Consider the following 13888-nt stretch of genomic DNA (forward strand, 5'->3'; position numbering starts at 1 on the left):
TATCTCAAAACACCACTTGGCAAATAGCCTTGTTTCATTCTCAAGGGGAGGAAAAGCCAACAGCCCAGGAGGGCACAGGCCACACTCACACTTGTCTTTGTTGCACTTAAGGTGGAATTATAAGCAGGTAAATATCCCCACCCTGGTGCCTTTTTGGGGGGAGTGCTAAGAAAACTTTTATTTCTGAGAAGGTAAAATCAAGATCACAATAAACTGGAAAATTCTTAAAAAGATGGGAATACCAGACCACCTTACCTGCCTTTGAGCTTGTGGAGGTGATGGAATTCCAGTTGAGCTATTTCAAATCCTGAAAGACGATGCTGTGAAAGTGCTGCACTCAATATGTCAGCAAATTTGGAAAACTAAGCAGCAGCCACAGGACTGGAAAAGGTCAGTTTTCATTCCAATCCCAAAGAAAGGCAATGCCAAAGAATGCTCAAACTACCACGCAACTGCACTCATCTCACATGCTAGTAAAGTAATGCTCAAAATTCTCCAAGCCAGGCTTCAATAGTACGTGAACCATGAACTTCCAGATGTTCAAGCTGGTTTTAGAAAAGGCAGAGGAACCAGAGATCAAATTGCCAATATCCCTTGGATCATCGAAAAAGCAAGAGAGTTCCAGAAAAAAAACATCTACCTCTGCTTTATTGACTATACCAAAGCCTTTGACTGTGTGGACCACAACAAACTATGGAAAGTTCTTCAAGAGATGGGAATACTAGACCACCTGACATGCCTCTTGAGAAATCTGTATGCAGGTCAAGAAGTAATAGTTAGAACTGGACACAGAACAACAGACTGGTTCCAAATTGGGAAAGGAGTTCATCAAGGCTGTATATTGTCACCCTGCTTACTTAACTTATATGGAGAGTACATCATGCGAAATGCCGGGCTGGATGAACCACAAGCTGGAATCAAGATTGACAGGAGAAATATCAATAACCTGAGATATGCAGATGACACCACCCTTATAGCAGAAAGTGAAGAGAAACTACAGAGCCTCTTGTTAAAAGTGAAAGAGGAGAGTGAAAAAGTTGGCTTAAACCTCAGCATTCAGAAAACAAAGATCATAAAAAAAAAAGAAAACGAAGATCATGGCATCTGGTTCCATCACTTTATGGCAAATAGATGGGAAAACAGTGACAGACTATTTTGGGGGACTCCAAAATCACTGCAGATGGTGATTGCAGCCATGAAATTAAAAGACGCTTGCTCCTTGGAAGAAAAGCTATGACCAACCTAGACAGCATATTAAAAAGCAGAGACATTACTTTGCCAGCAAAGGTCCCTCTAGTAGTCATGTATGGATGTGAGAGCTGGACTATAAAGAAAGCTGAATGCCTAAGAATTGATGCTTTTAAACTGTGGTGTTTGAGAAGACTCTTAAGAGTCCCTTGGGCTGCAAGGAGATCAAACCAGTCAATTCTAAAGGAAATCAGTCCTGACTATTCATTGGAAGGACTCATGCTGAAGCTGAAACTCCAATACTTTGGCCACCTGATGCAGAGAACTGACTCACTGGAAAAGACCCTGATGGTGGGAAAGACTGAAGGCAGGAGGAGAAGGGGATGACAGAGAATGAGATGGTTGGATGTCATCACCGACTCGATGGACATGAGTTTGAGCAAGCTCCGGGAGTTGGTGAAGGACAGAGAAGCCTGGAGTGCTGCAGTCCATGGGGTCACAAAGAGTCAGACACGACTGAGCAACTGAACTGAACTGAAAAACCAAGACTTTGTTTTATTTGAACTGTCTAGAGATTACCAAAAATATCAACAAAAATATCAGAGTCTGTTTTTCGTTTTGGAGAATGTTATTATTAAAAGAGAAAATTCGGGTACAGGTGTGCCTTACTTTAAGAAATTTCAGCTTCTCAGAGAAAGAGAAAAATGTACAATAACTATTTTCTTTACCACAAGGATTCACTAATTTCCCTCAGCATATTTAACATGCTGCTGCTGCTGCTAAGTCACTTCAGTTGTGTCCGACTCTGTGCGACCCATAGACGGCAGCCCACTAGGTTCCTCTGTCCCTGGGATTCTCCAGGCAAGAATACTGGAGTGGGTTGCCATTTCCTTCTCCAATGGATAAAAGTGAAAAGTGAAAGTGAAATGGCTCAGTTGTGCCTGACTCTTAGCGACCCCATGGACTGCAGCCTACCAGGCTCCTCCATCCATGGGATTTTCCAGGCAAGAGTACTGGACTGGGTTGCCATTGCCTTCTCCAACATTTAACAAAAATGCCAAAAATTAATTCATACTCAATTTTTCTGAAATAAAATAATTGAAAAAAATAGCTCCATGTATACCATTGAAACCAGTAACTAAAACCAAGAGGAAAGAAGAATTGAAGAAATCTCCAATAATAGTTACAGTTACCATTTCATTCTCAAGAACAATCTTTTTCTTTTGTTGTTGTCTAAAATAGTGATGCCATTTTTTATTCACAAATATATTTAAATGCTGTAAGTCTTACATTTCAGTTGATTCTCAGGATCAAAACTTTCCTGATATCCAAGATATGGGCTTAAGTAACCTTTAAGATGGCTATAAATAGATATAAAAATAGAATCCTAATTTACAAATTTGCTAATATTTCTTCCTTGCCACCAACATAACCTATAGATCATTTTTAGCTAATGAATTGCTATCAAAACAGCCTTGAGGTTGGAGTTTCAATTCCTTCCCCTGATTTGAAATATTTACAGTTAGTGTGTTGGGTGAGTGACCATCTTCCTAATAGATATGTTTCAACATTTCTTATTATTGTTTCTCAAATCCTCAATTAAACCTACAGCAAGCTTACCTGTCATCATACAACATTTCAATAAAAATATAAAAATGCACAGAAAGGTTGTACTCATTAGTTATTATGTAAATAAGCAAAAGATAAAAATCTAGCTAAATTATTTTTTTAGGTTGAACACTCAGGTCAACTGTGAATTACATAATTGTCACACTGTCATTTGTATTAGACATATGAAAATAATCTCTATATATTATAAAGAACCATGAAGAACAGTCATTGACAATCCAGGGGATCTTATAAAAGAAAAAAAATTTTTTTTTTTTTGCTAACCTGGGCTGAGAAACCACAGAAGAAACCAAACCAGAAATGCACAAGTGTGAAGGCAAAATTCTTATAGAAGAAATAGCATAAGAATTTGCACATTCGGACGTAGGACCACCTTCCATGAACAAGGAGAAGCCTTTGGAGGTATCTGAACTGTGCAAATGAGTAGTCGCTGGCTAGGACTGCCTGCAGTCCTTCCTGGCCACTGATGCCGATGCCAATGTGAGCACCTACAAAGAAGAAGGACACTTTCACTTCCCAGACAAAGACACCTTTTTGGGGAAACTATTTTTCTTTCTTTCTTTATAGCCATATGGCATGGCTTGGGGTATCTTAATTCCCCGACCAAGGACTGAACCTGGGCTTCAGCAGTGGAAGCACCAAGTTCTAACCACTGGACCACCAGGGAATTCCCCTATCAATCTTCTTGTAATGCTATTATTTATTCATGGAAATCTTACAACTATAGCATTTATCATTTTCCCCACACATTATCTCATGAAACACTCTTGATAGTTAGGTATTTATCCTAGTTTTATAAGAGAAAATTGCTCAGAAAGTTCAGTAACTTGAACAAAGATTTACAATTTGTGGCAAAACATAACATTTGGGACTATGTGTCTAGTGTTCATTCCTCTACACCATAGCTATTTACTTCTCCAAATAGTGATAGATACACAAATGATTTAATTAAAGACAGAGGGTTGTTTTGTTTTGTTTTTTTTAATGAATGGTGGATGCATTGTACCTGAAAGTATTCATTTTAGAACCACTGGGAAAATTAAATTTCAATGCAATTTCCATTATATATTGCCAAATGCCGAACCTGGGCCTCCACATCTGTAGTGTGCCCCATTAAGCAAATGTCTCCTTACTTTTGATCATGCTGACATCATTGGCTCCATCGCCGATGGCCAAAGTGACAGCATTTCTGTACTTCTTCACAAGCTCTACTACTTGGGCTTTCTGGAGAGGGGTGACTCGGCAGCAAATCACAGTCTTACACATGCAGGCAAGTTCCAGAAGATCATTCTTGACATCACTTTCTAGGGCATGGGCCTAGGTTATTTAAAAAAAAGAAAAATCCACAATAGAACAAGAGAGATGTCATTTGGGAAGCAGATTTCTTATTTCTCAACTGATTTCTAAACAGTTTAATTCACTTCAATAAGTCATTGTTGACTCAGGGTCACACAAACAACGAGAGAAGAGAGTACTGAACGTCTACTATGTGCCGGGGAATTTTACCATAAAAATCAAAAACACAGCACCCTGCGTGTCCTCCCTGGTGCATTATCATGCTGTGCTGGCAAGATACAGTTCAATGCCAGGGAAGCGCCAGAATCCACTAAAATAAGGGAAAGTGAAGGACAGCCCAATCTACCCCTTCACCAAGCTTAAAATGAACTACAAAGTGACGATTTGTTTGTTCTGCATGGTGACATTTTTGTTTCCTTTGCATTGTTGTTTTGTAATTTAGTGTTTATTGTTGTGGTTGTGGATGTGAGGGCAGATGAGGAGCAAATGATCCGGAGATCAGTCCTTGAAGAGCCTAGTGACTGAAATCAGGCAAGTTCTGTGCAAAGGGTGGCATGCAACCTGTATCTCAGACAGGGAGCTTCAACCAGTTCCACCCTTGCTCCTCCCCAAATACATTAGAGCCTTTAGACACACCAAGAAAGGACTGAAAAAGAGAACATAGTCCTTTGCAATTAACTGTAATTTTTTTTCTAGAAAATATCTCACTCTACATTATTTAGTAAATGCATTAAGAGAAAACAGGAACCCATCTAACCTTTGAGTCGGCATTATCTTTGAATGAATCTCTAGCAAGATGTTCATAGCCCATCACATTCTGGTCCCTATATTCCTTTTGAGGTCTGTCTCTACCACCACCTTTAAGTTTACTCTTTACTCCTGTCATGCCAAATTGCTTGTTTCTACAAGGTAACAGGTTCTTTCTTGCCTCTGTGCTTTTGCACTTGCTGTTTCCTCTACCTGAAAATATCGCTTTCTCTAGGAATTCTTCCCTAATTTTCCCATGAGGAACTAAATGTGCTGCTTTGCCTCTATGCTCTCAAAGCACCATGTCCATGCTTCTGTATAGTATTTATCACAATACTGTGAGATTAGCTCTCCCACCAGATGACAATCTCTAAAACAGAGACTGTTCTCTTCATATCCTTATCCATCTTCAGGCTCTAGCACTATGACCTGGGCATGCTTAATAAATGTTAATGGGATGAATGGAAAGATGGGTGAATGAGTATAAAAACATAACTCTAATGTAGAAAATTCTCATGTCAAGGCCTAGAATTTTTAGGGGAAATTGTGAATTAGCATTCTCAAATATAATTTACACTCTCTGAAACAGAAAGCTGGTAACTGGCTGTCTTGCTCAGAATGGTTCCCATCTCTCTCTTTTCTTTTTTCTTTATTATCAACAACAAAAACAGACACAGACTGTGAGAAAAAAGATCCAATTACACTCTGCAAAGCATCAAGATCTGAGCAAAGTGAAATCACGATATTTTTTAAACTTCTGACCATAGTAGGAGAAACACAGCCAATTCTCCTTAAATGAAAAATGATATTTCATGGTTTCTAAAGCTCAGGCTTTGAAGCTGAGGGAATTCTTGAAGAGCAACTATCTTAGATCTTTCTTTCAACATATTTGGAGACAGAGAGAGAAAATCATGTGTGTTAACACCTGAGTGCCCTAACTGACCTCACACTGACCTCACTGAACCTGAGAGAAAGTCCAGGCACAAGTCTTTAGGGAATCTTTCCCTATCGTGGTCCCTGGGGAATTCAACGAAGGCCACCAGCTCCAAGTCCCAGCTGACAGGCTTAGAATTCTCAGTTGCTGCTCATTTGTGCAAGAGAGAAGTTCGTGTCATCTGGACAAACTTTCAACTAAGCTTGGCCTGCAGCTGAGCTCTGTAACTTTCCATGGTGTAGAAGACAACACATCGGTACGTCTGGAACCCAGCTGGACAATGCTCTAAACGCTAAGAGCTAACAGACAGCTGATTACAAGGGGGGAAACACAATATACTCCTGTCCAACTTCTTCTGTCCTCTAAGAAATAGTCTACAAGGAGATCCGTTTGTTTTCCAATCTCTGAAAGTGAAAAATAATCATCAAAGCTGGAAAAAGATGTGAGATTAGCTCTTTGTGCATATAAATGATCATTTCACTCAAGTACAATCAGAGCTTTTGTTTTCTAAGTTAGAAACTCAGAAGAGCATTTTGATATTTGTTCAAGATTTGGAACCTGAACTACATTAAAAGCACAATGGAAGTTTATTCTATTACGACAAGAACCAGATTTCCTAATCAAAGCAAATTGTTTGGCATTGCTGTAAAATGCTGCTATTTAGAAAAACCACTAGAGGTATCTTAATGGCAGTAATTTGGTGTAGTAATTATATGAAGGTCAGGTTGTGCTCTGCAAATCGCAAATGTTAGGAAGAGCAATAATTGCAATACATCCATCCAGTTGCATTATTTTAATTAAACAACAGGAACTGTGATACCCTCCCTGAGAAGAGCATTTAAACAATACTGCTGAACAGTCTACAGTCATTAAGACAAGACAGATATTCTCTGAATTCAGCATTTCTTCAGATCCTCCCCTTTACTGTGATGGTTCGAGCAATAATGTATGAAATATATATTACAAGCTTCCCTTTCCTTTGCAAACAGGAAATCATTGTGTATGCCCTGTTTCTAGCAGTGTCATTTGTTTTGAATACACAAAAGAAGATTTCGTTATGACAGCAGAAAAGAACTGATTATCGGGGTGGAGAAAAAGAAATAACAAAAGCCTTAAGCGAACTCACCAAACTGTGGCCATTTATGATTAAGGCATAATCCCCTGTTACGGTTTCTTCTACAACTGAGTCCAGCTCCAGCGACTGCTTTTTTTCAAAAACTACATGTCCATTGGAAAAAATTCTGTTTTGTCCAAACAAATTTTTCTTTGCTTTCCTTAAAGGAGAATGGAGGAAGGCAAATCATAACAATGTATACGGAGCATACCTATCCACTCTAAGGAGAGGTTAGCCTAGAGGTAGATTCATTTCGTCACTATTCAGACTGCTTGCATGAGATTCAGTTTCAGTGAGCTAGCTGGATGATTTGTTGTGATGGGGGATACCATAGCAAATTTGCAAATTCCAGGAAGTAGGAGGGTAAACACAAGGAAACAGAATCATCTTGAACGTTTTAAATTACCTTAAAGCTAAATCATCATTGTGGGCTGGGTTGGAACCAGGGGCTCTTGATAAATTTGATATATAAGGTTACCTGAGCTTCATGGACTTAAGAACGACTGATCTGGCACATGATATTGTTAAATAATGGAAAGGGAAAGACTGAAGACAACTGATGAAATCTTCTAGGAATTCTGGGAAATTCTGTACATAAATTAATCAACTTGTAGAACAATGTAATACAATCCCACTTAAAACAGCAGCCTTCTGAGAAGCACATCTTTTATTTTATTTTATTTTTTAAATTTTATTTTATTTTTAAACTTTACATAATTGTATTAGTTTTGCCAAATATCAAAATGAATCCGCCACAGGTATACATGTGTTCCCCATCCTGAACCCTCCTCCCACCTCCTTCCCCATACCATCCCTCTGGGTCATACAACAACTCTATTGTTGGAGCTAATGAGTACAATTTTCACTTAAAATATCCCATTGTATTATAATGACTATGCCAATTCAGTAAATGCCATTATTTGTTTTTATTGTCAAATTTCTAAAAGATGTGCTTCTCAGAAAAGGGAACCCTCTGAGAAGCACATCTTTCAGAAATTTGACAATAAAAACAAATAATGGCATTTACTGAATTGGCATAGTCATTATAATACAATGGGATATTTTAAGTGAAAATTGTACTCATTAGCTCCAACAATAGAGTAAGTCTTCTGAGAAAGGAGCTACAGACACCAAAGTGTAGAGGGCAGTTCCAAATGGAAACTCCCTCCAGTGCCCTAGATCTCATCAGCACTACAATAATCCTGCCCACATCCATCGCTGCTGTTTAAGAGGAGGACTGTATGGTGACTTAATACTCTTCCTTAGAAGTGGAATTTTATTCTTCTCTTCAAAATGGAAAGACAATGCCTTTAAAGGGAGGAAAATCTCCTCTCCGAATCCCTTGGATAACACGCTTTGAAGTAACATAGGGTGAGCTGACATGACTGCTAGAAATTTCAGTCACAACCAGGGAACCACACAGTAGGTGCCCCCAAAGATGAGTGGCAAAGCCAGACACCAACACTTCGGGCCACAACATGCATGTGCGAAACGAGCACCCAGGACAGAATGGGGAGAGGCCAGAAAATGGGTATTTTGTCTTAGAGCGAAATGAAACGATCCCCCAAAGGCTCATTCTATGTTTAAAAAAAAATTTTTTTTTTACTTAAATGGTTGTGTCTTTTTGTTTGTTTTTGTTTTTTGCTGTGGCTCCTCTGAAGGAAAAGAATGTTCACATTATAAAAACAACCATTTTAGCCCTCAGCTTTCTAATTATTTGAAAATGTACCACTAATTGTTTACAAGTTAAACTGAAACACACACACACACACACACACACCCCTTCTAGCTCAACATCTCCTTCTGCTGTTCAAGACCAAAATCACAGCCTGCATTTAGGAACCCAAGGAACCCTGAGGTTACATGCCCTTGGCTCCAGGGGTGACATGCTATGTTTAGCAATCAGTTTGCAGAATGAATGAAAAAGATTAATAAAATCAGAGCGCTATGTGTGAAATTTAGGGAGTTAGGGTAGGGAGAGGGAGGGAGGAGTAGACATGAAAAATCATTGCTTTAAGTGGGAGATACAGGACTTTTGCATCAGAGAAGTATGTAAGGGAATCCTCCTCACCATCATGAAAATTTACAGTCCCAGGTAATGAAGAAAGCAAGAGAGACAAGTTCCTCTGAAACGAAAATATTTCTCTGACAGGTTTGCAGAGCTCATGAATTAGGTCCTCAGAAAGCACCAAAGGGCCAACATCTCCTGAGGTCTCCTTTTTAGTAAAGTTCTCACTTGCTGTATTAATGACTCAAACTCTTGTTTTCCCCCCAGAGAATGAAAACATTCCAAAGAAGGGTGAAGTTCATGAAAGTATTGGCTGAAATTCTATTTACTTAGGATTTTTTCCCCCTAAACTGTCTTCCTAACATCTCACATGATCCCTTTTCCAGGCAGAAAAGGGACAGACAGTGTTTCTGGCCCTGCTTAAATCCCCATTGCACTCCCTCTGCAGAGCCTCCGTTTGCCCATGCTCTATAGCTGTCATTTCTTTTTCTTCCTAGAACTTAGCTCTTCAAACACCAGCTAGTTCTCACAAAGCAATTTATTAGGAGGGGAAAGTGACACATAACTCCCTTCAAAGACTATGAACTATACAATGAACACACAATGCTTTACCACAGAATACAAGTTACAAATGCTAAAACAAAAAGAGTGCCTGTTTTTTCCAAGCTCTGTAATGAAGGGCAGTCTGTTACAATGCTGGCATACAGAAATGCGTTAATGTCTGAGAACGACCTTGGTTGGCATTCACAGCCCCACACCAACCACTGAAACCTCACCACAAACAGAGCAAAGCACAGCTAGGCCCATGTTGGCTTACATGCAATCCATAAAGTAAAGAGAGAGCAGGAAAAAGAGTCGTTTTGTCAGGCTTCTTAAGGCACTCTGTATTCAAACATGAAAAGGACCTCTTAGAAAATGGATTGAAACTATGATATTGTATTTAGAAGAATACAATTTTGACTTTGACATGAGCACTGGACTTGAAACCTGGAGATCTGGCTTCAGGCCCAAGGTCTGCCTCTGACATGTCATATGCCCACAGCTGAGTTAGCTGACCTCTAGTCACTTGATTAGCCAGTCACAGACCCATGGGAGAACCCAGGTCTTCAAATTTCTAGTCCTCTGTCTGCCGCATCAAAAAGCTTACACATAGTTAGCCACAGGCTGCCTCTAGGCTGGGACAAAGACACAGTGCTAGAGCAGCAGCTAAGGGACATTATCCTGCCATCCAAGGAGAAAGTACATGAAATTCTGACATCAAGCCCCAGTTTCATCCCTTATTAACTGTTTGACCTGTAAGATACTCAACCCCTAAACCAGTATCTTTATTAAAATCTAGGTGAATGGTACCAGTCAATCACACTGGTTGATACCATTATGAACACCGGGCAGCTCTACCAGGCTGTACTAGGAGGTCTCCAGTATTAAGTGCCCTAAAATTTTACAATTTATGATAGAAACGAAACATACTAAAACACTTTGCCAGGGTGAGAATTAGGAACAAGGGGCATTTTGTTTGGCCTGCATAATGTTTAAAAAGAATCTGTATGAATTTATGGACAACATGATGTTCACTTTCACCAAACCCCCAGCCACTAATGCCTTGTACAGCCGAGATCACACAACCAACATTACCTTTCTGACCCTGGAGCCATTTGCTTTTATGACCCCTCCTCATTCAAACAATAACTATCCACCAAATAGGTATATAAAAAATGCAATACACATGTTGTTGAGTAAAGAGGAAGCATCAGTTCCTAGGTATATCACTGGAATACTACTCAGAAGCAATAGAGTCTCTTCATGGTTCAGTTAATTTTTCTAATAAAATATGTGATCAGTGCAACAAAAATGAAACATGGATTTGGTTTGCTTGTAGGCCCAAGCAAACTTAAATCCTCAGTCTGCTTTTCTTTGGGCAGAAGACATATGTTATCAGTGAAATGTAATCAGTGTAGTAATCTTCAAAGAAACCTTCAGTTCAGTTCAGTTCAGTCGCTCAGTCGTGTCCGACTCTGCAACCCCATGAATTGCAGCACACCAGGCCTCCCTGTCCATCACCAACTCCCAGAGTTCACTCAACTCACGTCCATCGAGTCAGTGATGCCATCCAGCCATCTCATCCTCTGTTGTCCCCTTCTCCTCCTGCCCCCAATCCCTCCCAGCATCAGAGTCTTTTCCAATGAGTCAACTCTTCGCATGAGCTGGCCAAAGTACTGGAGTTTCAGCTTTAGCATCATTCCTTCCAAAGAAATCCCAGGACTGATCTCCTTTAGAATGGACTGGTTGGATCTCCTTGCAGTCCAAGGGACTCTCAAGAGTCTTCTCCAACACCACAGTTCAAAAGCATCAATTCTTCAGTGCTCAGCTTTCTTCACAGTCCAACTCTCGCATCCATACATGACTACTGGAAAAACCACAGCCTTGACTAGATGGATCTTAACAGGGTTTAATTGTAGATTTCTGGACAGGCCCTTAATACTAAAGCAGCAAACTTAACCCAGGACTCAATGTGCTTAAACATTTTCATGACATTAAATTTGAAAATCTTATGTGACATTAAATTTGAAGCAAGCATCTTCATGAGATGCATGAAAATACATCACTGTTTATGATGTAATTGAAACACATTTGATGGGTTTAAATATGAGCATTGTAGGTCATTTTCCCTCAAGAGCTGCCATCACTTAGGTCAGCGGTCCCCAAGCTTTCTGGTACCAGGGACTGATTTCATGGAAGATAATTTTTCCATAGACTGGGAATGGGGGGAGGGATGGTTTCAGGATGATTCAAGTGCGCTGCATTCATTGTGCACTCTACTTTACTTCTAGTCTAATGCTGCCACTGATCTGACAGGAGATACCAGTTCATGGCCTGGAGGTTGAGAACCTCTGACGTAGATCCTGTACTTCTGATACACTTTTAAAATATTTTTGCATCAACTCCCACTGAACTGAAACATGTAACACAAGAAAACTGAGTGGTGTAAATTTATAATTTCAATATTTCATCCCTAAAACCCTGGGTTAGATGTAAGAAGCCAAGTATAGGATTGTAGAGAGCACCTCTAGTAATAACTTTTCTTGGATGTTCTTTTCCCCTCTAATATAAGAAAATGCATACTATAAACATATTGATTCTTCTCATACAGAATTTTCTACTATGTACTGCCGCTCTGTCTTAGACTCTAAGAATGCGGTAATCTCCAAATCCTGGTTGAAATCAACATTATTTTCCAGCAAGTTAAGAAAAGTGGGCTCAAGAGTCCTGAAATACTTAGGCTAGATGGAAAATATTTTTCTCCTTTGAATATATTGTTCTTCTCAGATAATCTTTTGGCTTGCTGTATGAACACTATTACAATTTCATTAACACAAAGTGCCAGAAATAAGAAAGCAAACATGACCCATAATTCTGTCATCCAGAGAGAACCACATGAGGAGCTAGGAGGATAGGTATGGATATAGATGTATATAGTGTTTTACACACATACATACATACCTGTATACACATATATGCCTTTTTAGAAAAATGGATCATGTTATGCATGATATTTCATAATCTCACTTTTCACTTATCATGGACATCTTCCAATGTCAAAAAACACATAATTACTTTTAAGACTATATGGTATCTCATTGCATCTATGTATCATACAAATTAACAAAATCCTGGTGGCTGGGTGTTTGAACAATTTCCAATTTTCTATTATAATAATTGATGCCACAATATCTATGTATGTATGCATACAAACACACATGCATGCACACTCAAACATACATACACTTGTCCATTTATTTTCTTAAGGGCAATTCCTAGAGGTAAAAACGACTGGGTCAAAACTGTACACATATATAATTTTGAAATATATTGCTAGTTCACCCTCTAGAAAATTTCTACCAACTTACTCTCCTGACAGTATATAAGAATTCATATTTCTTCACATTCCTTCCACATTCCTACAGTTATGTCACCCACTTCGTCAACCACACGCACCTGGATAAAATCTTGAGGTATTAATTTCGGTTCCCCACCCCTTCTGCAATCACCACTGCTACCACAGACGACCCTCTCTGTTTACTCAGAAACATACCTTGCCTCAGGAGGATGTGACAGAGCCAAACACAGAGAAAACAAGCGTCAATATCTTGTTTTCTGAGTATGAAAATAGACTCTTGAAACGCAAAGCAGAATTGCCATCATGAATTCCAGCAATCTGGAATTCTAGTAATTGGGCTTTTTGAAACGGAAGAGTGTCAAAAAATTAATCCTTAAAAGAATCAGAGCGTAAAATGTTGCCCTCAGCGATAGACTGGGGAAAAAAAAAAAAAAGACTCCTTTTCTCTGTTTCCTATCTAGCCTAAAGGAGAGAGACTGAAGAGGAGATTAGATGCTCATGAATCAATCACTAAAGAAGCCTAGGTGCTGCTCCCACTCGGGACTGGGAGTGGGTCGCTTTTGGGAATCTGAATGTGCAACAGTAGTCACTGAAGCATGGTGACATGAAGGGGAGTAGAAGAAAGGGATTTCAGGAACAGAGGCACCATGTGAGGGCACTTCTCAGACACAGAGAAGTGAGGAAGAACCCCTGAACACCCATGTTTCCCCAGGAGGATGTGGAAGTCAGCCCACAGGGAAAGCAAGTGGGACGTGCCAGATGCCAGCGGGGCAGATGCTGAGCCTCCGTGACAGTCAGGCAATAGCACGGCCTAGCCTTGAACTAAATGTACTCACAGTGCCTAATTTAATTGTTCTGTCATCAGGCAGAAAAGGGGTTCAAGTCTAGTTTTAGAAAATTTTATGAGTTTCTGTTCTTGCCCAGCTCAGTATATTCCAGGTTGTGAAGTCAGAGAAGCTAGAAATGACAGAGCCTCCTCCTTCTTCCTTCACATCAAATCAAATTCTGAGTCCTATCCATTATACCTCCAAAACAGCTGTGAATTTCATTCCACTCTTTCCTTCCCCATTCTTA

At 39.6% G+C, this 13888-nt stretch overlaps 1 protein-coding gene across 13 annotated transcripts in view; it reads right to left on the reverse strand.

Moving 5' to 3' along the window:
• ATP8B4 (ATPase phospholipid transporting 8B4 (putative)) overlaps positions 1–13888 on the reverse strand; it is a 337268-nt gene that overhangs the window by 42334 nt on the left and 281046 nt on the right. For all 13 annotated transcript variants that reach the window (XM_044925001.2, XM_044925002.2, XM_044924995.2 and 10 more), the window contains 3 exons: positions 6921–7068; positions 3951–4134; positions 3082–3305 (listed from right to left, as the gene is read on the reverse strand). In XM_044925001.2, coding sequence (XP_044780936.1) covers positions 3082–3305; positions 3951–4134; positions 6921–7068 — 556 coding nt within the window. The remainder of the gene's footprint in view (positions 1–3081; positions 3306–3950; positions 4135–6920; positions 7069–13888) is intronic.

Source organism: Bubalus bubalis, chromosome 11 (assembly GCF_019923935.1).
Source record: "Bubalus bubalis isolate 160015118507 breed Murrah chromosome 11, NDDB_SH_1, whole genome shotgun sequence".
Classification (NCBI taxonomy): Eukaryota; Metazoa; Chordata; class Mammalia; order Artiodactyla; family Bovidae; genus Bubalus; species Bubalus bubalis.